Source organism: Dendrobates tinctorius, unplaced genomic scaffold (assembly GCF_039654945.1).
Source record: "Dendrobates tinctorius isolate UK_male_01 unplaced genomic scaffold, ASM3965494v1 ptg000154l, whole genome shotgun sequence".
NCBI classification, from domain to species: domain Eukaryota; kingdom Metazoa; phylum Chordata; class Amphibia; order Anura; family Dendrobatidae; genus Dendrobates; species Dendrobates tinctorius.
In genome coordinates this window covers 9,421,212-9,443,794 of record NW_027361821.1, presented here as the reverse complement: position 1 = coordinate 9,443,794, position 22,583 = coordinate 9,421,212, and the positions used below count along the sequence as shown (strand labels likewise).

Sequence of the window (22,583 nt, the reverse complement as noted above, 5' to 3'; positions counted from 1 at the left end):
CCCCCCTGGCGGTTGATATACGCCACAGCCGTGGCGTTGTCGGATTGGATCCTGATGGAGTGGCCTGCATTCCCTGCAAGGAGATGGTGAAAACTCCAAAGGGCTAATATGATCGCTCGAACCTCTAGGATGTTGATGGGGAGACGAGACTCTCGAGGAGACCACCAACCCTGTGCCGTGTGGTGACGAAAAACCGCACCCCAGCCCAGAAGACTTGCGTCTTACTACCAACCATTGTACTGGGAGAAAGGACTTCCCTTGATTCAGGGAGGATTTCAGAGTCCACCACTTGAGGGCTTGTCTGACCCGCAGAGACAGAAGGAACCGACGGTCCAGGGAGAACGGGTTCTTGTCCCAGGCTAACAGAAGCACATGTTGCAAGGGACGGAGATGGACCTGAGGGAACGGGACAGCTTCCATCACTGCTACCATCTGTGTCCGAGAACTCTCATGCTGAAATGAATGGAGTGAGAAACTGGTCGAGAAAGAGACCGCGCTGCTTGTTGTAAGGCTCGGGTCTTCTCTGGAGGGAGAATGACCAGCCCGCGGGAAGTGTCCAAGATCATTCCTAAAAAGGAAATCTGTTGAGCCGGCCTTGGGAAGGACTTTTCTAAGTTTATTTTCCAGCCCAGGCGAGAAAGTGTATTTACTGTTATTTCCACGAATTCCTCGCAGGCTGGAAGGGACGGACCCTTGATGAGCAGGTCGTCCAGGTACGGTAACACTACCACTCCCCGAGAGTGAAGAATGGCCAGGACAGCCGCCATGACCTTGGTAAATACCCTGGGGGCGGTGGCAAGTCCGAAGGGCAAGGCAACGAACTGAAAGAGTTCCTCGTGATTTGCAAAACGTAGGAACTGCTGGTGGGATGGGGAGATCGGAATGTGAAGGTAAGCGTCCTTGATGTCGATGGATGCTAGGAACTCTCCTTTGTCCATGGAAGCGACAACTGATTGGAGAGATTCCATTCTGAACCGCCGTACCTTGATAAACTGATTTAACAGTTTGAGGTCCAGTATGGGCAGCATCGTCCCATCTTTCTTTGGAACCACAAAAAGGGTTGAATAAAAACCTCTGAACCGTTCGTCCTGAGGGACCGGAATGATGACACCGTCCTTTTGCAGCACCTGAACAGCCCAAAGGAAGGCTGCTGTCTTCTTCTTGGGGGGTAAGGATAGGAAGAAAAGTGTTGGCGGAGGAGAGGAAAATTCTATCATGTATCCGGAGGACACCAGTTCCCTGACCCACTTGTCGTGGACGACCGCGAGCCAGGTGTGACTGAAGGAAAGTAGACGACCGCCTACTTATCCGGCGGACGGTGGCAAACGCAACTAGTCATTGCGTAGAAGATTTGTGGGATCGGGATCCCCGAGATCCAGATGCCCTGGGTCTGGGCTTCCAAGAGCGATTAGGTCTGTGAGACCTGGGGGCCTCTGTCTCCGCGCGGGGGCCAACCGGAGTCGGAAGAGAAGTTAGACGAGGACCAACCGAAGATATTGCGAAAAGATCGAAAACGCGTCGGCCGTTGGTTCCGAAACGGCCGAACAGCCCTTTGTTGAGGAAGGAATTTACTTTTTCCCCCGGTAGTATCAGAGATGAGCTGGTCCAGTTTCTCCCCAAAAAGACGACAAGTTTGATAGGGTAGAGAAGTCAGTGATCTTTTAGACGTGGCGTCCGCTCGCCAGTCGCGGAGCCATAGGGCTCTTCTAATGGAGATTGCATTAGCGGCAATTTGAGCAGCACCATTGGTGGCATCAAAACAGGCGTCCACTACAAAATCCCCTGCGTGAACTAACTGGCGACGTTGGTAGCCTCCGGAGGGAAATTGCTACCCTGAAAGGCAGTGATTAAGACTTCTGTCCAAGCGGCCATAGCCTTAGTGACCCAGATCGCTGCAAACGATGGAAAACGCACCGCTCCTGAAGCTTCAAAAACTGAGCGGGCGAGGTCGTCAATTTGACGATCGGAGTGATTTCTGACTGAAGAGCCCTCTGAAACGGATAGGAGCATTTTTTTAAGCCAGCTGTGATACAGGAGGGTCCACAGAAGGGGACTGCGACCAATCTTTCATTAGGTCTGGGTCAAAAGGGTATTTAGCCTCAATAGACTTTTGCCCTGTGAACCTCTTATGTGGTCGATCCCTATGTTTCTGGACAATGTCCTTAAAATCCGGGTGGCTGGTAAATAATTTGCGTACACATTTGGTCCTCTTAAACGAAAAGGCGTGTACTGGAGGGGGGAGTATTTTCCTCCTTCAACTCCAGAATCCTGTTGATTGATTCTATAAGTGAATCAAGCGACTCTTGGTCAGTTGGAGGATTCTGGGGGGCTGACGCGTCAGATTCGAATTCAGGGTCGTACTCGCTGCGACTATTAGGAGAGCTAGAAACAGAACTCGCCGATGCTGAAGCGCGAGCCTGACTGGTGGACGCGTCATGGGTCCGCTTTCTAGCTTGACTGTCCTTGGAACAAGTATGGCCCCTGCTGGTGGACGGTTCCCCGCCGTCACCAGAGGTCAGTGACTCCACCGACCGTGACAGGGACGCAACCCACTCGGGGGACTAAACGCAGGAAGATCCGCAGAAGCGGGGGTGAGAGGCATTTGAGCGCAGGTCGCAGTCCGTGCATTAGTCTGCGCAAAGTAGATTTGCAAGTGGTACACACCACTTGTCTAGCTTCCTTCGATTGAGACATAGCGCTCCGGAAAGGGTTAGCGGCAGAATCTGACTGCAACAGAGAATGTGCCTGGAAGGGGTTAAGCTTTAATCTGAGGGCAGATGTAGCTTACCCACGGTCCTGTACTGTGTCCCCCGGGAGGAATAGCGGTGGCTCTGTGGTGGCACACGGTATCCGACAGAGGTCGCCTCACAGCTCTGAGGTAAAAAGGAGATGGCCCCCCGAGATTAAAATTGCGCATCTCGTCAGTAATTAGAGGCGCCAAGAGGAGGGGGCGGCGCTATTCAAATTGCAGCCTAGTAGGCCTGAAATACTGGGGGCTCAATTTTTGGCCTACAAGCGGTAGGCGCCGGGGGTGGCGCTATGGAAATTGCGGCCTAGCAGGCCGGAAAAAGTCAGGAACTAAATTTCTCGGGGCACCCGAGAATGCTGAGCGCGGGGGGGCGCGAGGGAGCGCCGCCGCTAAGTCAGCGCTTCTCCCGGGGACAGAACACGACCCCATACCTCTACTCCAGTGCTCAAGGCAGTGCCGAGTCCATTCTTCTCATCCTGGGCTGATGTATCAGAGCTGGAGGAGTTCTTGAAGGGGGATGCTCGATCGGTCCTCCCTCTGGGCAGGGGGACAGCGAGCTTAAAGAGGTATGCTCAATCGGTCTTCCCTATGGGGAGGGGGACGGAGAGCTATGGGGCTGATTCAGGGCTAAAGAAAGCGCTGCTCGATCTTTTCCATAACGGGTCTCGTGCGCTTGCCCTCGAATCCGTGAAATTGGTAAGAAAATCAGCACCATTCGTCGCAGGTAAGTGTACATGAAGGGTTACTCCACGTGCTTGCCTGTTGTTGGTTCGGGGGAGAGCGGGCCGTAGAAACGGGCCGTAGAAACAAATAGTCACCCCCTTCACTCCGTTAATTAAAAATTTACAGAAAATTCAAAAATAAAATAAAAACGGTGGGGTCTGAAACCAGACCGAAGTGCCTCCTACAGACATTAAGCAGAGAACTGGAGAAATCTCATCCAGCGAGAGGGTGTATTCTGCAGAGGAGGAGTTAACTTTTTTCTGGTTTACTTAGGGTATGTGCACACGCTGCGGATTCTGCTGCGTTTCCGCAGCGTTTTTGGCTCTGCAGAAACGCAGCAGATTTTGCTGCGTTGTACAGTACCTTTATTTCCTATGGAAATAAAAAAAAGCTGTGCACATGCTGCGTTATTTTCCGCGCGGTTTTGCTGCGGTTTACAATCCGCAGCATGTCAATTGTTTGGTGCAGAAACGCTGCGGTTTTACACCTCATCCATTATGAGGTGTAAAACCGCAGGGCAAAACCGCAGAAAAAACGCAGATAATCCGCAGAAAAACCGCAGCACTTTGTCCTGCGGATTTCCTGCGGTTTTCTCTACAAAATCCGCAGAGACTAAAAACTACGTGGGAACATACCCTTAGTGTTCTCCTAGTGACAGGCAGCATAACACCCACGATATCGGTGTCCCCCAATGAGGCGTAGGAGAAAAAGCAGGTTTTGTAAATGTTATTGAAAAAAAAATAATGATTTAAAGTAGACATGTGGTAAAGATTATTAACAATTTTATAATTAGCCTTTTTAATAGAATAAAAACGCAAAGTTCAAAAATTGCAAATTTTACATCTTTTCATAAATAAGCACAAAACATAACAACCTAAATTTACCGCCATCATAAAGCTATTACCACATGAAAGTGACATGGCAGACTTTTGGCTTGGTCATGAAATTGAAAACAGGATTCAGGAGTAAGGGGTTAAATAAACATCACAGTTCTTGGCAGCACATCATCTTGTGTAAACTGGACACATGCTGCAGAGAACAAATATCATGGACGAGATGTCGGCCTGACTAAACAGGACATTAACTGACGCTCAGCTTCTACATAAAAAAAATAACCAGCAATCGTTTAACATCGCAACTTGGCTATAGTCTAAATCCCCACTAAAAATACTGTCTACAAACAGATTGTAGAGTCTGTCCCCTTGGCTAAAGCTCGCCGCCAAGATATTCCAGTCAAAAATTGAAGCAGATTGGCAGGAGACCAACTGGTGTATTTCTGAAGGAGTTCTAGGACTGCTTCTTATAAATTCTATTTTGCATGAGAAATACAAAATCCCCATGTGGCGTAAAACAGCGCCCTTTAGTACAGTGTTATTAATATATATGCAAGATTCGCCAGGTGGTGGAGCTATCTCGCCAAAATGGTGTTTAAGTTCACAGGTCTAGGGAGCATTGGAGTGAAATGTGTCCAAGCCGATAAAACCACTAAACACTTACTACAGCTTCAGTTTTTAACCCCTTCACCCCAGCCTGTTTTATCCTTCCTGATCAGGCCAATTTATTCAAGTCCGACCACAGTGGCAAAAATTATGGAACGTTTCAATACCATGGAACGTTTCGTATACCAGTGAATCTAAGAATTTTTTTTGTGACACATGTTAATGGCAAATTTTGGTCCATATTTTTTTAGCTAATTTATGAAAATTCCCCCCCCCCAAAAAAAAAAAAAAAGTCCAAACAATTTCGTGATTTTCAAACTCTACAATTTTATGCTCTTATGCCAGATAATTATACCACACAAAATATTTCTCACTTCTATTTCACATCAGCATAATTTTTTAAGCAGATATTTTTTTTTTTTTTAGAAAGTTAGAAGGGTTCAAAAAGTTCATCAGCAATTTCTAATTATTCCAACAAAACCATTTTTATTAGAACCACATCACGTCTGAAGTGACATTGGGAGGCCTATGTGGCAGAAAATATCCAAAATTGACACCATTGTAAAAACTTGCACCCCTCACAGTCCTCAAAACCACATTCATTAAAGTTTATTAATCCTTTAGGCAATTCACCAAAATTAAAAGTAATGTGAAAAGAAAAAAAGAAAAAAATTTAAATTTAATTTTCCCATAAAAATATTGAGTCAGTCCCAAATTTAGCATTTTCACAAGAGTAACAGGAGAAAACAGACCATATAATTTGTATACCCCATACATGGGGGAATACTATTGTTTGGGAGCACGGCAGAGCTTGGAAGGGAAGGTGCATCATCAATTAACTGTTGTGCAAAACTGACAGGAATAGATAGCGGATGCCATGTGAAGAAAGAATAATTACATTTTTACCACTAAAATCTTGTTTTAGCCCCAAGTTTATAATTTTTTAAGAGCTAATAGGAAAAAATGGACCTCAGCTTGTTGTGCAATTTTTGCTGATTGCACCAATAACCTATGTGTAATTGGAAACTACTTTTCAGGCACAGCGCAAAGCTCAGAAGGGAAGGCCATAATATAGTGCAAATTTTACTGTTCCAGTTTGCAGGTGCCATGACCCACTGGAAGAGCCCATGATGTGCCAGAACAGCAGAACCCCCTATAAGTGACCTCATTTTACAAACTCAATGAATTCATCTAGTGGTGCAGTGATCATATTGATACCATGGATGTCACAGAATTTTAAACCATTAGGCAGTGAAGAAAAAAAAAAATTACATTTTTACCACAGAAATTTTGTTTTAGCCCCAAATTTTCTATTTTCACACAGGAAAATGGGTAAAAATGGCACAAAAAGTTTTCACATAATTTCTGCTCAACGTGAAAATACCCCATATGTGGCTGTACAGTGCTGCTTAGCCATATAGCGGGACTCAGGAGAGACCGATCACTATTTGCCTCTTGGAGAACAAATTATTGTAGAATAGTTTGCAGACTCCATATACAGAGCCCTCAAGTGCCAGAAGAGCAGAATCCCCCCTAAAGTAACCCCATTTTGGAAATTATACTCCTCTGGAAATGTATCTACAGATGTAGTGACGATTTTGACTCCATGGGTGTTTTCCAGAAACAAGCAGCAGTGGAGGTTGGTGAGTGAAAATTGCAAACTGCCGTTGTAGTGACCAGTAAGTTGTATCGACAAGTAGGATGTGCCCAGCTCATGCTTCTGGAGACATGCACCCATAATTTAGGCGATCTCGCATCACTACAGAAATGCCAAACACGCAGTGCCCAGTATGTTGTAGTGCCCAGGTTGTGCTTCTAGAGACACGCACTGATAAGTTAAGCAGGCTCTCAGAAATGCCAATCATGTTGATGCTAGATGTGGTTTACGCAAACGGGGGCTCAGAAGGGAGAGGGGCATTTAGATTTGAGAGTACAAATTCGGTGGATTTATTTGGGGGGAAGAAGAGCCATAGCGCTTTTCCAGCACCTTTGTGCTACTAGTGACCCAGCCCCCTATATATGTTAACAGATGACGAAGGTCTACGCTGAGAACATACATCGGGATTTCCTCTAAATCAGTGGTTCCCAAACTCCGGTCCTCGCGGACCCCAACAGGTCATGTTTTCAGGATTTCCATAGTGCTACACATGTGAGAATTCCTGATGCCTTGATGATACTTCCATCACCTGTGAAATACTAAGGAAATCCTGAGAACATGACCTGTTGGGGTCCTGGAGGACTGGAGTTTGGGAACCACTGCTCTAAATCTCTGAATGACGCAATTCAGATGAAACCCCAGATGGATTCAATCACTATAATTAGATAGCAGCGTTACTGTGTACTCCATTTGGCATCTTTTCAGAGGTGCACAAAACTGTGGCTAACCGCACTTTTATGCACGCCTAAAAAGACGGGACACAGCCGAATCATAGGACACATTGCATCCATCTGTCCCATTATAGGGAATCTTTATTCGGGGTTCCATCTAAATCACATATTTCAGAGATTTACACGGAAACCCCGATGAAAAAGCTCAGCGTAGGATAAATGCGATCCGAGCCTTACTGCGGTCTTTGAGAAACAGAATGAACAAATCAACAGCAGGTGTAGAATTGGTTTTATTTTTTTAAGCCGTTCCTCGTTCGGTACAAGTAATTAGTCGACTTTATTCTTCGGGTCGGTGCAATTTCAGCGATACCAGATTTTATATCAGTTTTTAATGTTTGACTGCTGTCCTACACTAAAAAAAAAAAAAAAAAAAAAAAAAAAAAACTTTATACTGCAAAAACTTTTGAGAGCTATCATTTTTGTATTTTGACTGACAGTCATTTGAGGTCCTGTTTTTTTGCTGGTCGAGATGACATTTTTATTGTTACTATTTTCAGGCACATTAAATTTTTTGATTGCTTTCTATTCCAATTTTTGGGAGTCCTTTTTGGGGTATTTTTTTTATCCTGTTCACCGTGTAGTAAAAGTGATAAGGCAGCTTTATTCTTCAGGTCAGTACAATTACAGCAATACCACAGCTATATAATTTTTTTTATGTTTTGCCGCTTTTACACAATAAAAACTATCTTATGGGAAAAAAAATCAATGTTTTTGCATCGCTTTATTCTGAAAACTAGAACTTGTTTCTTTCTTCGCTGACAAAGCTGTATGACGGCTTGTTTATTGCAGGACAGGATGGAATTTTCAGCTGTAACACTTTAATTTCCATTCAACTTTTTGACAGTGTTTTATTCCACTTCTTGTTAAGTGGTATGCTGAAAATGCATTATTTTTTGTCCGGTTATTTATTAAAATATTTTTTGCGGTATTCACTAAAGGAGTTACCTAGTGTGACAGTATTATAGGTTGAGACATTCTGGACGCAGCTATACCAAGGTATGTGCATTTTTTTACTTAAATATGTGTATTTATGGTATGGTATAATATTTATTTTGTTTTTTAGGTTAAACAATTTACACTTTTTTTTTTTTTTACTATGTCCCTCTATGGGACTTTAACAACTTATCACTGGTATAATGGAATTAATGCAATGCACCTATATTATGCATTATACCTGTCAGTGCTGCACTGATAGATCACCTTTTAGATCTTGCTGCTAGCACGGTCTAACAGGCTTGCCATAGCTGGCTGACCTAGAGGTCGTCATGACGACCTCAGATTGCCATGGCAATGATCAGGCCCTCAAAATCAAGTTGTGGGGGCGCCGATCAGAAGGGTGACAGAGCCACCTCCCCCCCCCTTCAGCCTTCTAAATACCATGATCGATCACAAAATTTAGGGGGTTAAAATGCCTAGGGCAGGACACCACTCCTGGGAGAGACATTTGGGTCTCAGCTTTATCTTAAGCCAAGCTCCCAGAGGTGATAAAGCGGGCACAGCTACTGTGCTCCACACTATCGCCATGAAGTACCCATTCGTCAAAGGTAAGGAAACTCGATCCGACCATGACGTATGGGTATGTAAAAGTTCGTGAAGGGGTTAAGAGCCTCTATTTTGTTATATGTATATAATATGCTCCACAAGTCTAATGTGGCACATCAGACATGAAGCTGTATAAATGGTGGCATTACATCAGGCCCAATGTATGGAAAAAATGCATAAAAATGCCGCAGAAATCACTCTTTTTCTTTTCTTTTTATGATTGTAATGGATCCCACACATAAGATAGCCCTACCCCCCACGGATCCTACAGTTGGGGAGTATTCCAGAGATATGGCATAACATTAGAACATGGGAATACACAATGAAGTACTACTAAAATGTAAACACTAAGCAGATTCAATAAATGTATACCTCATCAAACTCTTCTGTCATTCTCCTTATTATTTCAGAGTTTTGCATGTGACGAAACATTTCTCCAGAGACGACACCTAGTGTTTTGTTGTTTTTTTTTTTAAAAAAAAAAAAAAAAAAAGAATAAATATATTACAAAACATTGTAATAGCCATTCTTGCTCAGAATATTTTTTTTTTTTTTTTTTGGGGGGGGGGGGGGGGAGAGAATACAAGAATTTACTGAAAGACATGTCACTAGAGGTGACAGATCCCCTATAATTTTGCAGATTTTAAATACTAGTAGATCAGCTTGAAAGCTACATCCTGAACTCAAGGCTATGTGCACCTCTGCAACCAGAAAAAAAAAAAACAGGTGTGAACAAAAAGATGCCAAAACGTTCACTGAAATACTGGAAAAGTTAAGTCTGTAACAGGCACCGATAAATAGGGGAAGAAACGTAGATCTGATCAGCGTACTGAAATTACCTAGCAGAAGCACACACTTAAATGGGTGTTCTCAAGTTTGTAAGTTGTCCCATATCTTATCATTAAATGGGTGTTCTCAAGTTTGTATGTTATCCCATATCTAATCACTAGGAGTCCAAACCCCTTAGACCCCAAAAATCATTAGATCATTAGGACCAGAGCCCTGTGTGAATGGAGTGGTGGTTAATCATGCGTCCTGTCATTTCATTCATTATTAGGAGCACCAGAGATTACCAAGCGCTGCAATCAGGTGGTCTTTGGCAGTCCCATGAATGGAGCAGCAAATGCACATAATATCCGCTTCATTCGCACTAAGAGCCCATTCTAGAGATTGGTGGGTGCCTAAGGGGTTGAAACCCCCTCAGGGACTCTATGCTGCTGGCGCACTAGAAAAACAAAAAGCTTATGTGTAGTCAGACAAGGAGCGCTACACCCACAGACCGAATGTCTACGATGTTTAGGAACTCCAGAGGATACTCAATTGTGCCAGCATCATTATGTTCTTTGCAGACAAAGTTAGTGCACTCTTACCCATTCCAGGTAGAAGTCACGGTGTCTCATGCGATTTAGATGCTCCAACCCCAGTGTCGCCTATGTGATGTATATGCTCCAGCATCAGCGTCTCCTATGTGATGTACAGGTGCTTCTCAAAAAATTAGAATATCAGCAAAAAGTTAATTTCAGTTCTTCAATGCAAAAAGTGAAACTCATTATTTAGAGTCATTACAAACAGATCTATTTCAAGTGTTTCAGTTAATGTTGATGAATATGGCTAACAGCCAATGAAAACCCAAAAGTCATTATCTCAGTAAATTAGAATACTTTATAACACTAGCTTGAAACACGGATTTTTGTGATAAGGCTAGTTTCACACTAGCGTTTATGAGCGCAGCGACGGCCTGAGCACGGCTGCCGCTAAGCCCCGCCCCCTGCCGCGCCTCAGCCGGTAGCTCCGCCTACCGGCGCATGACGCTGCATGCGCCCTGCGTCCCCTATCTTTATCACTGGGGGCAAAGGCCGCGTGCAGTATGCGTTTGGCGGCGCATGCGCCTTTTTGACGGTGCGCCGGCGCAACCAAACTGCAGCAGGCATACTGCTTAGCGGCGGCCGTGCGCAGGCTGTCGTGGCGCTCATAAACGCTAGTGAGAAACTAGCCTAACTCACTGTAAAATCCTTTTCTCCGAGACGCTCATTTGGGGGACACAGATACTGTGGGGTGTATGCTTCTGCCGCTAGGAGGCTGACACTAAGTGAAAAAAAAAAAAAAAAAAGAGGTTAGCTCCTCCTCCGTCGTATACACCCTCGCCCCTATTGCGGGCGGAACTCAGTTTGGTGCCAAAGCAGTAGGAGGACAACAAAATCAGCCTTAATACAGGTACAACATGTCCAGAAAAGGACCACCCTTATATCACATAAATAAATGCGTATTAACTAAACAAAGAGCCAACTGGCTAATAGGGTGGGTGCTGTGTCCCCCAATGAGCGTCTCGGAGAAAATGATTTTACGGTGAGTTCACAAAAATCCATGTTTCTCCTTCGCCTCATTGGGGGACACCGATACCGTGGGACGTCCTAAAGCAGTCCCTGGGTGGGAGATTGACTCACCGATCCAAGCTACATGCACCTCTTGTTTAAAAGGTGCGCCACCGCTGCTTGGAGAATCCTTCTACCCAGGCTCACATCCGCCGAGGCCTGAGTATGGATATTATGTTTGGCAAATGTGTGCAGGCTGGACCAGGTTGCTGCCTTGAAAACCTGCTCCGTTGAAGCCTGGTGCCCAGGCGCCCACTGCCCGGGTAGAGTGCGCTCTGATCCCTGCTGGAATCGACGTGCCTCTAATACGGTAGGACTCCTGAATAGTCAAACAAATCCATCTGGCTACGGTCGATTTTGAGGCAGCGAGTCCCTTCCTGCGCCCTTCGGGGAGCACAAACTTTTTGATGACTCTCGGAAGTAGTGGCAGTGGGTGAAATAGATATGGGAGGCAAAACTAGTTCCATGGCAGAACCAACGCGTCCACCGCGAATGCCTGCGGGTCCCTGGCCTGAGCGACATATGTGGACACCTTGCCATTCACTCTGGAAGCCATCAGGTCCACATCCGGAGCTCCCCACAGTTGACAAATCTGCTGAAAAACTTCGGGATGTAGAGACCACTCTCCGGATGCAAGACCCTGCCGGCTGAGAAAGTCTGCCGCCCAGTTTTCCACGCCCCGGAATTTGGACAGCCAAAATCACCGAGTGGTTTGCTTCGGCCCACTGAAGAACGAGCCCCACCTCACGCATGGTTGCTCTGCTGCAGGTGCCCCCTTGAGGACTTATGTAAGCCACCGCCGTGGCGTTGTCCGATTGAATCCGGACGGGGCGGCCTGCTAGAAAATGATGAAAATTCTGCAGAGCCAGCCGAATTGCTCGTATCTCCAATAAGTTGATCGGGAGGCGTGCCTCCTGTGGCGACCACCGTTCCTGGGTTGTGTGGTGGCGAAAGACCGCTCCCCCACCAAGGAGACTGGCGTCGGTTGTCATTACCAGCCAATGATCTGGGGGGGGGGGGGGGGGGGACGGTTTCCCCTGGGCCAGAGAGGAACTGGTTATCCACCATCCGAGCGACTGCCTGACTTGAGAGGACAGTCGGCACCGCCGATTGAGCGTAAAAGGATTCTTGTCCCAGGCTGACAAGAGGGCGTGCTGCAGGGGGTGAAGGTGGAACTGGGCGACAGGTATCGCTTCCATTGCTGCCACCATTTTCCCTAGAATACTCATCCCGGATCGGATGGTATGAGGGACTGGTTGGTGAAGTGTCCGGACACCCTGCCGGAGAGCTAGCGCCCTTTCCTGAGGGAGAATCACCAACCCTCAGCAAGTGTCGAAGATCATTCCAAGGAAGGAGATCCTCTGAGCTGGCACAAGGGATGAGTTCTTTGCATTGCCAATCATCCTAAGCGGACAAGAGTATCTACCGTGATGTTGACCTTTTCCTCGCATGCCCGTATTGACAGGCCCTTGACCAAGAGGCCGTCCAGATAAGGCAAGACGACTATGCCTCGAGAATGCAGTGTGGCCATGACAACTGCCATAACCTTTGTGAACATTCTGGGAGCCGTGGCTAGCCCGAAGGGTAGCGCTATGAACTGAAAATGTTGATCGCCAATGGAGAAGCGTAGAAACCTCTGATGAGGAGGAAAAAATGGGAATATGCAGATATGCGTCCTGGATGTCTATTGAGGCCAAGTATTCTCACTGCTCCATGGCCGATATGACTGAACCGAGAGACTCCATCCGGAAATGTCTGATCCTGATGAATTTGTTCAGAAGCTTCAGGTCCAAAACAGGCCTGACAGACTCGTCATTTTTGAGAACCACAAAAATGTTGGAATAGAACCCCTGAGCTCTTTCGTGTTCCGGCACTGGAACAATGACTTCGTTGTGCTGGAGCGATTTGATGGCTCCCAATAGAGCCCTTGCCTGGGTATCCACCAATTCCATTCCCCATGCCTCGTGCGCGACATTGACCCAGACGCGGTGAAACCAGAGTAGGCGGCCGCCCACCTTGCCGGTGTCGTCTGGTAAAGGCCTCGAGTCATTTGGCCGACGATCTTTGGGATCTGGATCCCCTCGATCTGGGCTGCTGAGTATGCATTCTCCCCAATGGGTTGGCTCTATATGAGACCTGCCGCTCCCTATCCTGGTTGGGGCGGCCTGAGGCAGCGGAGTTGGCCGCTGTAGTCCACCCGGGGTTGCGAAAGGCCCGAAAACGTGCCTGAAAACGGGTGACGAAAAAGTGTTTTGACCTTTTGTTGAGGAAGAAAAACGCTCTTACCTCCTGTGGAGTCGGAGATAAGTTGTCCAAATAGGTGGCCACACTGATAAGGCAGGGAAGTCAAGAACTTCTTAGAAGTAGAATGGGCTCGCCATGTCCTTAACCATAGGGCTCTTCTGATAGAAACTGCATTAGCGGCAGCAAGTGCCGAGCAATTGTCGGCATCCAAAGAAGCATTGATTACATAGTCTCCGGCCATCGCCATCTGACCTGCGACCTCCGAAATCTCTGCAGGTAGATCCTGCTCGACCTTGTTTAAGGTTTCTGACCACGATATCATAGCCTTGGCGACCCAAGATGCTGCGAATGAGGGAGGGAGCGCTGACCCTGACGCCTCATATAAGGCGATCTGTGGGATCCTTAATTGAGAAAACACCAGGGGCGGATAGCAGGGTCTTAGTGGCTAGGCGCGAAACCGGAGGATCCACCATCCATTTTTTGCGGAGGTCTGGAGCAAACTGATACCTTGTTTTGAGTGCCTTTTGACCCCAGAAACGCCTGTCTGGACGTTTTCTGTGCCGCTGCACTATGTCCTCAAACACCGGGTGAGAAGAAAAAATTCTGTGCGGGCGCTTCACTTGCTTAAATGCCACTACATGCCCAGTAGCCGCTGCGGGATCATCCTCAATCCCCAAGGTCTGAATGACGGCTTCTATGAGGCTGTCCACTGTTTCACTTGACGCTGGAGTATCCTGGTCAAGGGGCTCGTCTGAGTCGAATTCTGAGGTCTGCTCACTATCAACCACTGGTGTCAGGGAGCGAGAGGCAGAACTTACGGATGCCAAGGCACCGGATGGACTGGGCGACACCGTGTGGATTCGTTTCTCTCGGGTTTGCCTGGAGTGAGAGCGGCCCCTGCAGGCGAGAGGCTCTTGTGAGGTGGACTGCATGAACTGTGACAGTGACAGAGCCCACTCTGGGGGGCTTGGCACATTGGTCGCGGTCGCAAGGGAGGACGGACACTGAGGTTCTATTAGGCGTCGGGTTCCGGGTGCTGCACAGCAGGAATCCTGAGCCTTGTCCTCTGCGGTCTGCCCACAACAGCATTGTGGGTTCAGTCGCAGGGGAGGGCTCCTGGGCGCGTTTGGAGTCGCCGGCTTTGCATAATCGCTTACTCTGCGCCTGCCGAAACGCAGCCCGACAAGAGATGCATGCTGCTTCTTCGGACATGCTGTATCACTTACCCCAGTCCTGTGCTCCCCCGTTCCTGGACGCCTCCGCACAAAAATCACGCGCCACCAGCTGTGGGGCGGACCGCCAGCATATAAACCGGTCCGGGGGGGGTACTTCCGGGTCTGCGGCCTAGCCGCGCTCCGAAGCGGGGACTAAATTTATCCCCCGCCACCCAGGCCTGGGGGGCGGGCCGCAGGAAATGACACGCGGCCCGGAGGCGGAACTTCCGGTTGCGGCCTCAATTTATCCCCTGCTCCAGCCCCAGATTTTCAACGCAGGAGCCCTCCCAGGCCCTCTCCTCACTGACGATCCTCTTCAGCTTCCCAGCTCAGGTATGTGAGGGGGCCTTGACAAAATAGGACGGTGCAGGCACCCTAGCTCCATCTAACCCCTTCAGGGGGTGAGGAGAGGGACCATCTGCCGCCTTGCAGCACCGCAGTCTAAGCATTGGTGGAACAGTGGGGGCCGCACGGACTAGTCTTGTGCCTCTGTACAGCCCATGGTTTCAATATCTATTTGGTGGTCAGGGCTAAGTCCGGCATTGTGTACCACGTCACGGGAGAGGATATGTGGAGGGACACTCGCACATGTCCTCCCGTTGATGGTTTGGGGAAATCGGACCCGTTGCCCCTGTCTCATCTTCATAGACGGTAAAAATAAAAAATAAAGGCCTGGGGAAAACGGCCTAGATATGTCCCATGGTGTGGGAGAGGATACGTGGAGACGATACTCAACATGTGCTCGCCCGTTGAAGATTTGGGTAGATCGGACCCTTTCAATAGGGTTCGTCGCCCCTGTCTCATCTTCATGGGAAAAGGAAGAGAAAAAAAAAAGAAAGTCTGGAGCAAAACCAAACGTGTGTGCCTCCATGGACACTAAGCAAAAAACTGAGTTCTGCCCGCAATAGGGGCGAGGGTGTATACGACGGAGGAGGAGCTAACCTTTTTTCACGTAGTGTCAGCCTCCTAGCGGCAGAAGCATACACCCCACAGTATCTGTGTCCTCCAATGAGGCGAAGGAGAAAAATGATTTTAAAATCCGAAATGTTGGCCTACTGAAATGTATGTTCAGCAAATGCACTCAATACTTGGGTCAGTGCTCCTTTTGCATCAATTACTGCAATAATGCGGCGTGGCATGGAGGCGATCAGCCTGTGGCACTGCTGAGGTGTTATTGAAGGCCATATTGCTTTGATAGCAGCCTTCAGGGCATATACATTGTTGGGTCTGGTGTCTCTCATCTTCCCCTTTACAATACCCCATAGATTCTCTATGGGGTTAAGGTCAGACAGTTTGCTGGCCAATCAAGCACATTGATACTGTTGTTTTTAAACCAGGTATTGGCAACTTTGGCAGCGTGGACAGGTACCAAGTCCTGCTGGAGAATTAAATCTCCATCTCCACAAAGCTTGTCGACAGAAGGAAGCATGAAGTGCTCTAAAATTTCCTGGTAGACGGCTGCGCTGACTTTGGTCTTGGATAAAACACAGTGGACCTACACCAGCAGACAACATGGCTCCCCAGACCATCACTGATTGTGGAAATTTCACACTAGACCATGGATTGTGTGCCTCTCCACTCTTCCTCCAGACTCTGGGATCTTGATTTCCAAACTGCCCAGGTAAGACACGGCATTGTCTATTGGTCATGAGTGGCTTGACACAAGGAATGCGACACTTGTATCCCATGTCCTGGATACATCTGTGTGTGGTGGCTCTTGAAGCAATGACTCCAGCAGCAGTCCATGCCTTGTGAATCTCCCCCAAATTTTTGAATGGCCTTCTCTTAACAATCCTTTCAAGGCTGCGGTTATCCCGATATGCTTGGATACAGCACAAACAGCCAGCTTCTTTAGCAATTACCTTTTGTGGCTTACAATCCTTGTGGAGTGTGTCAATGACTGCCTTCTGGACATCTGTCAAGTCAAGAGTTTTTCCCAAGATTGTGGAGCTTTTGAAACAGACTAAGGGACCTTTTTAAATGCTTAGTAAGCCTTTGCACGTGTTTTTTAATTATTCTCATTTACTGAGATAAGGACTTTTGGGTTTTCATTGGCTGTAAGCCATAATCATCGATATTAACAGAAACAAACAGTTGCAATAGATCTCTCTGTGTGTAATGACTAATGTACGAGATTCACTTTTTTGTATTGAAAAACTGAAATAACTTTTTGATGATACTCTAATTTGTGAGAAGCACCTGTATGTATAGCCGCTCCAGTGTCTCCTATGTGATGTATGTATACCAGCCTCAGTGTCTCCTATGTGAGATAGATATAAATATATTATATATCTCTCTCTATATATATATATATATATATATACACACACACACACATACATATATACATATGCTCCAGCCCCAGTGTCTCCTATGTAGTGCATATGTTTCCACCACAGTGTCTCCAATGTGATGCATATACAGCAGTCCCAATGTCTCCCATGCGAGATGAATCTCCCACTATGAGGAGACTTGCAGTAAAACATACATCGGTGTCTGGAAAAACTTACTGCAGTGAGTTTTTTTTTATAAAACTTAATCACAAAGTGTCGACTGTAGAAACCTGGTAAAACAGTTGCGAGTAGCAACATCATCATTGCCACAAAAGATCACACGCCTCAAAGAGAAGCAGTTTTCACCATCACATTAGGTGTGGGTTGTTTGACCAAATATAGCAGGGTAATTTCCAAATTAATAATTTTGTATGGCCCCAAATGATGGTATAAATATCCAAATGGCCTTTATCAGAAAAAAATATTCAAGAATATTAAGAGTATTTATATTGATATATGTATTTTAACCTCTTTCATTGGGGCAGTTGGCATGGTAATATTGGTATACAGTGATCTAAACAAGAGGACAACTGATCACAAAAACACAATGTAAAACAGATACATAGAGACACTGTACTGATGAATTACCTTTACATCCTGAACACTGAATAAAAAAGTTTATAAGATCAAGAAGTGCTACATCCTTATTGTGTTTATAGGCTTCAATCCAGTCATCTACAACAGACTAAAAAGAAAGAGGAAAAAAGCAACAATTAAAAAGTGAAAGCAAAACTCTCATTTCTGTATTTTATGCATTAAAAAAAGTGGTTTAACCTAAGTTAATCTCTTTTGCCCAGAGACTTAAATGTATTTGCTCGTACTATTAAGCAGCAATGATAGTGTGGCAGCAGCTGTGCCCACACTATCACGTCTGGATATCCACTGTACAATTATACAACATACATACTAGGAATTCAACTTACTATATATAGCGGTTGTCCAATACTTGGACAATCCCTTCTTAAATGCTGTATTTCTATATAGAAAATAAAAAAGAAAAACCTCACAGACACTTCCCGCACCGATCTAGCAGAGTTGGGTTAATAACCGTCATGCCATGCGAGCACTGTAACCAATCAGTGGCTGAAAATGCACTGACATGCTCAATCTTCCCTACAATGAAACTCTGACCTCCAAAGAAGATGTGAGCACTGCAGTACATTAGCAGCCGCCATCTTTTAAGCCATGTGATCATTGCAGCTAATTACACATGAACGCCGCCACACCTGGAGTTAACAACACTATACGGCATCAGTGCTGGAGGAGGTTTTTTACATTTTGTTTTAAATTAATGTAAACAGCACTTAAGAAGCTGTTGTCCAAGTAGAAGAGAACCCCTTTAAATGTTATAGTGGCATCAATGGAAGTGGTTAACAGTTTGAGTAAAAGAAAAACCATAGTTAAAATTATTTAATGACTATGCGATCCAATAAAAAACTAAATGATTTTAATTACTGCAAATGAGTGTAGTGGAGTCAGAATTTAGGTTGGGAGTTTGGGTATTGGGAAAAAAAGAAAGAAACAGTGATGTTACCATTTTACTACATCAAATTTGCTTATACTAATTAAAGGCCACTTATGAAGGAATCGGACAATGGCAAAATACAGGAATTTGGAGACTTGGCTTGCACACTAAACAGCCCTGCTGCAAACTATTACTGCTGGATCCTAGGAATTATCCCTGCAGGGTAAATGGATGAACTGAATGGACTTGTTTCTGTCCTACAAACTATATAACCTTATGAGTAGTACTTTGTAAGATGCAACAAATAGACAAGTCACCTGCATTGCACTTTTTCCCATTTTAACAACTTCAAAAAGCATCATGTTTTCTACTCCATTTTGTTGATGGTGTCCATTCATCCAATTGGGACCACCGCCTCTCAAGGGAGCACCTCTGTTTCTTTCTGCAGTCGCCTTCTTTCCCTTCTGTAATGATAAACACACCGCAGTTTGCCGTAGTTCAGACATCAGGTTGATCCGATTAAAGACATCCACAGGATCTAACACCAATATATACATTATCAACACTTGTAAATATCTGTCCAAAAAGGAACCCAAAAACGGATATGAAAAAACTCCAGAACAGCACTTACAAAAACATTACTGCCCAAATATAAAAAGGTCTCTCTGCTGAAAGTACTTCTTGTTTTATCGCTCTGCTGTATTTTCTTTCAAAATCAATCACTTATAATACTGACTAGCAGGTGGCTAGTCTTCAGTCACTAGATATATGGAGCTATGATCTAGCCACAATTCCCTTCTGCCAATTCTTCATCTGTGGTTTCTGTTTGGCTGCTGTATGGAGGTCACTGTAAAGGCTAACTATTACCAGTCTATTAGTATAAAGCCCAAAAAAAAAAAAAAAAGGAGGTGTTAACTGTATTTCATGAGACATTTGCACATGAACTTTAGGCCAGGGCTAGAGCTACTGACTACTACTATAGGCCTGGGTTACTGACAACTGGTGTAGCACTACTGATTCATTTAACATGGACCTTTCACCAGTTTTTAACATGTTAAACTGGCCACATCCTTGACTTGTTGAGGCAGAGCAGGGTAATACTTGTTATTTTTTAATTTCCCTTCTTCTTGTAAAGTTTAGATTATAATTTGCTACAGCTCAACTGGGTATGACCAGAGATTCCTATCTGCAAGTGTATACTTTTTCCCCTGCATGAAGTTGACCAATCCTAAGTAGGCAGCATTATACAGGTGGGGAGAAAAAAAAAAAACAACACACACCCTCCTCCCCTCACTGATCTCTGCAGCTACTCTGTAGATAGAAATACAGCAGCGCTGAGTCATGTATCTTTACAAATACTTTCAGATCTCATCTCACAGTGCTGTAAGGTGTAGGAAGGGGAGAACTGACAGCACTGTGAGACAAGACCTTGATGTGTTTGTAATGAGACAACAGAGCCCAGTTAAGCATCATTACAAACACTTCCAGTTCTCAAACTATTGAATGACAACTAAAGTCCACAATATTGCATGCAACTCAATGTATTCATTTGAACTGCACCTATAGGGCATTAGGGAAAATGAATCAGCAGCGCTACAAGAATTCTATGTTATCCCATATTTAATAGAAATCAATGGGAGTATCCTTTAAAGAAAATAAATTAAATATTTCTGATTTTTGGTATCTCAATTTTATCTTTATTTTTTTTTTTTTTAAAGCAACAGGACACACTATTTTTTGGACTAGAAAACAAATGCAATTTTCAGCAAAAAAAAAAAAAATCTTTTTAGTGTGTGCATCTAAGTGATACGTTCACACATTGCATTTTTGCTGCGTTTTTTCTGCAGGCAAAACCTGCTCTCTCGGCAGTAAAGAAGTTTCTTACAAAAAGTAGGTTTTCCTGCGTTTCTGTTGCATGCTGATAAAATTTAGTGCAAAGGTTTTTGCACTGAAGCACAGCAAACCCTGATACATGCGTTTTTGCACTTAGTCATTGCTTTCTATGGGTGAAAAAACACTGAAAGACGTGACATCCTGCAGTTTGCAAAAACAGCAGCTTTCCAAATCAGTCAGGGGGAAAAAAAACTGTGTGTGCATGAGATACTGTAAAGCGCAGCTTGAAATTTTCATTAAAAAAGCAGCAAAAAAATGCAGCAAAAAGGCAACTTATAAACAAAGCCTTAAAGTTTAGCAACAGCTTTCTGGGATAGAGGCAAACACTGACACAGTGGCTTTCCTGACTATTGAGAAAACTGCCCTCTTTCTATTTGCCCCACAATGATCTATCAGATTGGTGCAGAAAGGATAAAGAAATATACATGGACCTGCATGCACGGGGGCTGCAAACCCTAAGTGTCCGAAATACCAGCAATGTGCTCACATGCATGGAAGGAACTGAAAACAGGATTTTTAAGTTGCTTACCGTAAAATCTGTTTCTCGGAGCCTTCATTGGGGGACACAGAGACCATGGGTGTATGCTGCTGCCACTAGGAGGCTGACACTATGCACAAAAAAGGTTAGCTCCTCCTCCGCAGTGTACACCCCACCGACCGGCAGGGAATTCCTCAGTTAGTGAGAAAGCAGTAGGAGAAGCAACAGAATAGATTGAAAAACAGAACAGACAACTCAACTGTAAATAACCAACAAACATAAGGACAGGAGTTGTAGAACTTGGGAGGGTGCTGTGTCCCCCAATGAAGGCTCCGAGAAACAGATTTTACGGTAAGCAACTTAAAAATCCTGTTTTCTCGTTCGCCTTATTGGGGGACACAGAGACCATGGGACGTCCCAAAGCAGTCCCTGGGGTGGGAAACAAACTTCCATCAGGCCAGCGGACTCACCACTGCCGCCTGCAGAATCCTTCTACCTAGGCTGGCGTCCGCCGAAGCGTAGGTGTGGACTCTGCAGCATTTCACAAACGTGTGAACCGATGAGCAGGATGCAGCTTTGCAAAGCTGCAGCACAGAAGCTCTGTGGCGTACCGCCCAGGAGGCACCCACTGCCCGAGTAGAGTGGGCCCTGATCCCGGAGGGGCTCCGCGACGCTTAACTCGGTAGGCTTCCAAAATTGCCGATTTGATCCAGCGAGCAACAGTGGCCTTTGACGCCGGGAGACCTTTCCGCGCCCCGTCTGGAATAATGAAAAGCGACTGTCTTTCGGAAGGGAGTCGTCCTAGACAGATAGACCCTTATCGCCCTAACCAGATACAGCTTGTTGAAGGACCGCTCTCGGGAATGAGCGGGACTCGGACAGAAGGACGGCAGAACGATCTCCTCCTTGAGGTGAAACGAAGACACCACCTTCGGATGGAAAGAGGGCGGAGGCTGTAGAACCATCATGGTGAAGTACCAGGAAGGGAGATTGGCAAGAAAGAGCTGCCAATTCCGACACGCGCCGGACGGAAGTGATGGCCACCAGAAAGGCTACCTTCCAAGAAAGGAGAGAAAGGGAAATATCTCTGATAGGTTCAAAGGGAGGACCTTGCAGAACCCCTAGAACCAGATTAAGGTCCCATGGATCCACGGGCGCCCGGTACGGCGGAACCGTGTGAGCCACGCCCTGAAGAAAGGTCTTGACCTGAGGACAGGAAGCCAACGTCTTTTGAAACAAAATGGACAGTGCCGAAACCTGACCTTTCAAGGAACTGAGGGCAAGCCCCGCATCCAGTCCTGCCTGAAGAAACGCTAGGATTGAAGGGAGCGAAAAAGACATGGGCGCGAAGCCATAGGACTCACACCAAGTGAAATAGGCCTTCCAAGTACGATAGTAGATCTTGGAAGAAGATGGCTTTCTGGCTCGGATCATGGCCTGAATTACTTGGTTGGAAAATCCTGCTTGTTTCAAAACCTCGGTCTCAACAGCAACGCCGTTAAAATGAGCGGCAAATCGGACCTTGAGACAGCAGATCTGTTCTGTCTGGAAGCTTCCAGGGGGCGTCCGCGAGAAGGTTGACAATGTCCGCGAACCAAGACCTTCTGGGCCAATTCGGGGCAAGGAGAATGACTGGAATTCCTTCTGCCTTGATCTTCTTCAACAGCTTGGGCAGAAGAGGCAGGGGAGGGAACAGGTAGGGGAGTTCGAACTGCGACCAAGGAACGGCCAGAGTGTCGGCGC

At 45.9% G+C, this 22,583-nt stretch overlaps 1 protein-coding gene across 1 annotated transcript in view; it reads right to left on the bottom strand.

Annotated features, from left to right (window-relative positions):
• Positions 1-22,583, bottom strand: part of STAG2 (STAG2 cohesin complex component) — a 195,089-nt gene that overhangs the window by 98,302 nt on the left and 74,204 nt on the right. The window contains exons 5-7 of the mRNA XM_073547610.1: positions 18,787-18,933; positions 17,593-17,689; positions 9,214-9,290 (exon numbers count right to left, since the gene is read on the bottom strand). Of these exons, the coding sequence (XP_073403711.1) occupies positions 9,214-9,290; positions 17,593-17,689; positions 18,787-18,933 (321 nt within the window). The remainder of the gene's footprint in view (positions 1-9,213; positions 9,291-17,592; positions 17,690-18,786; positions 18,934-22,583) is intronic.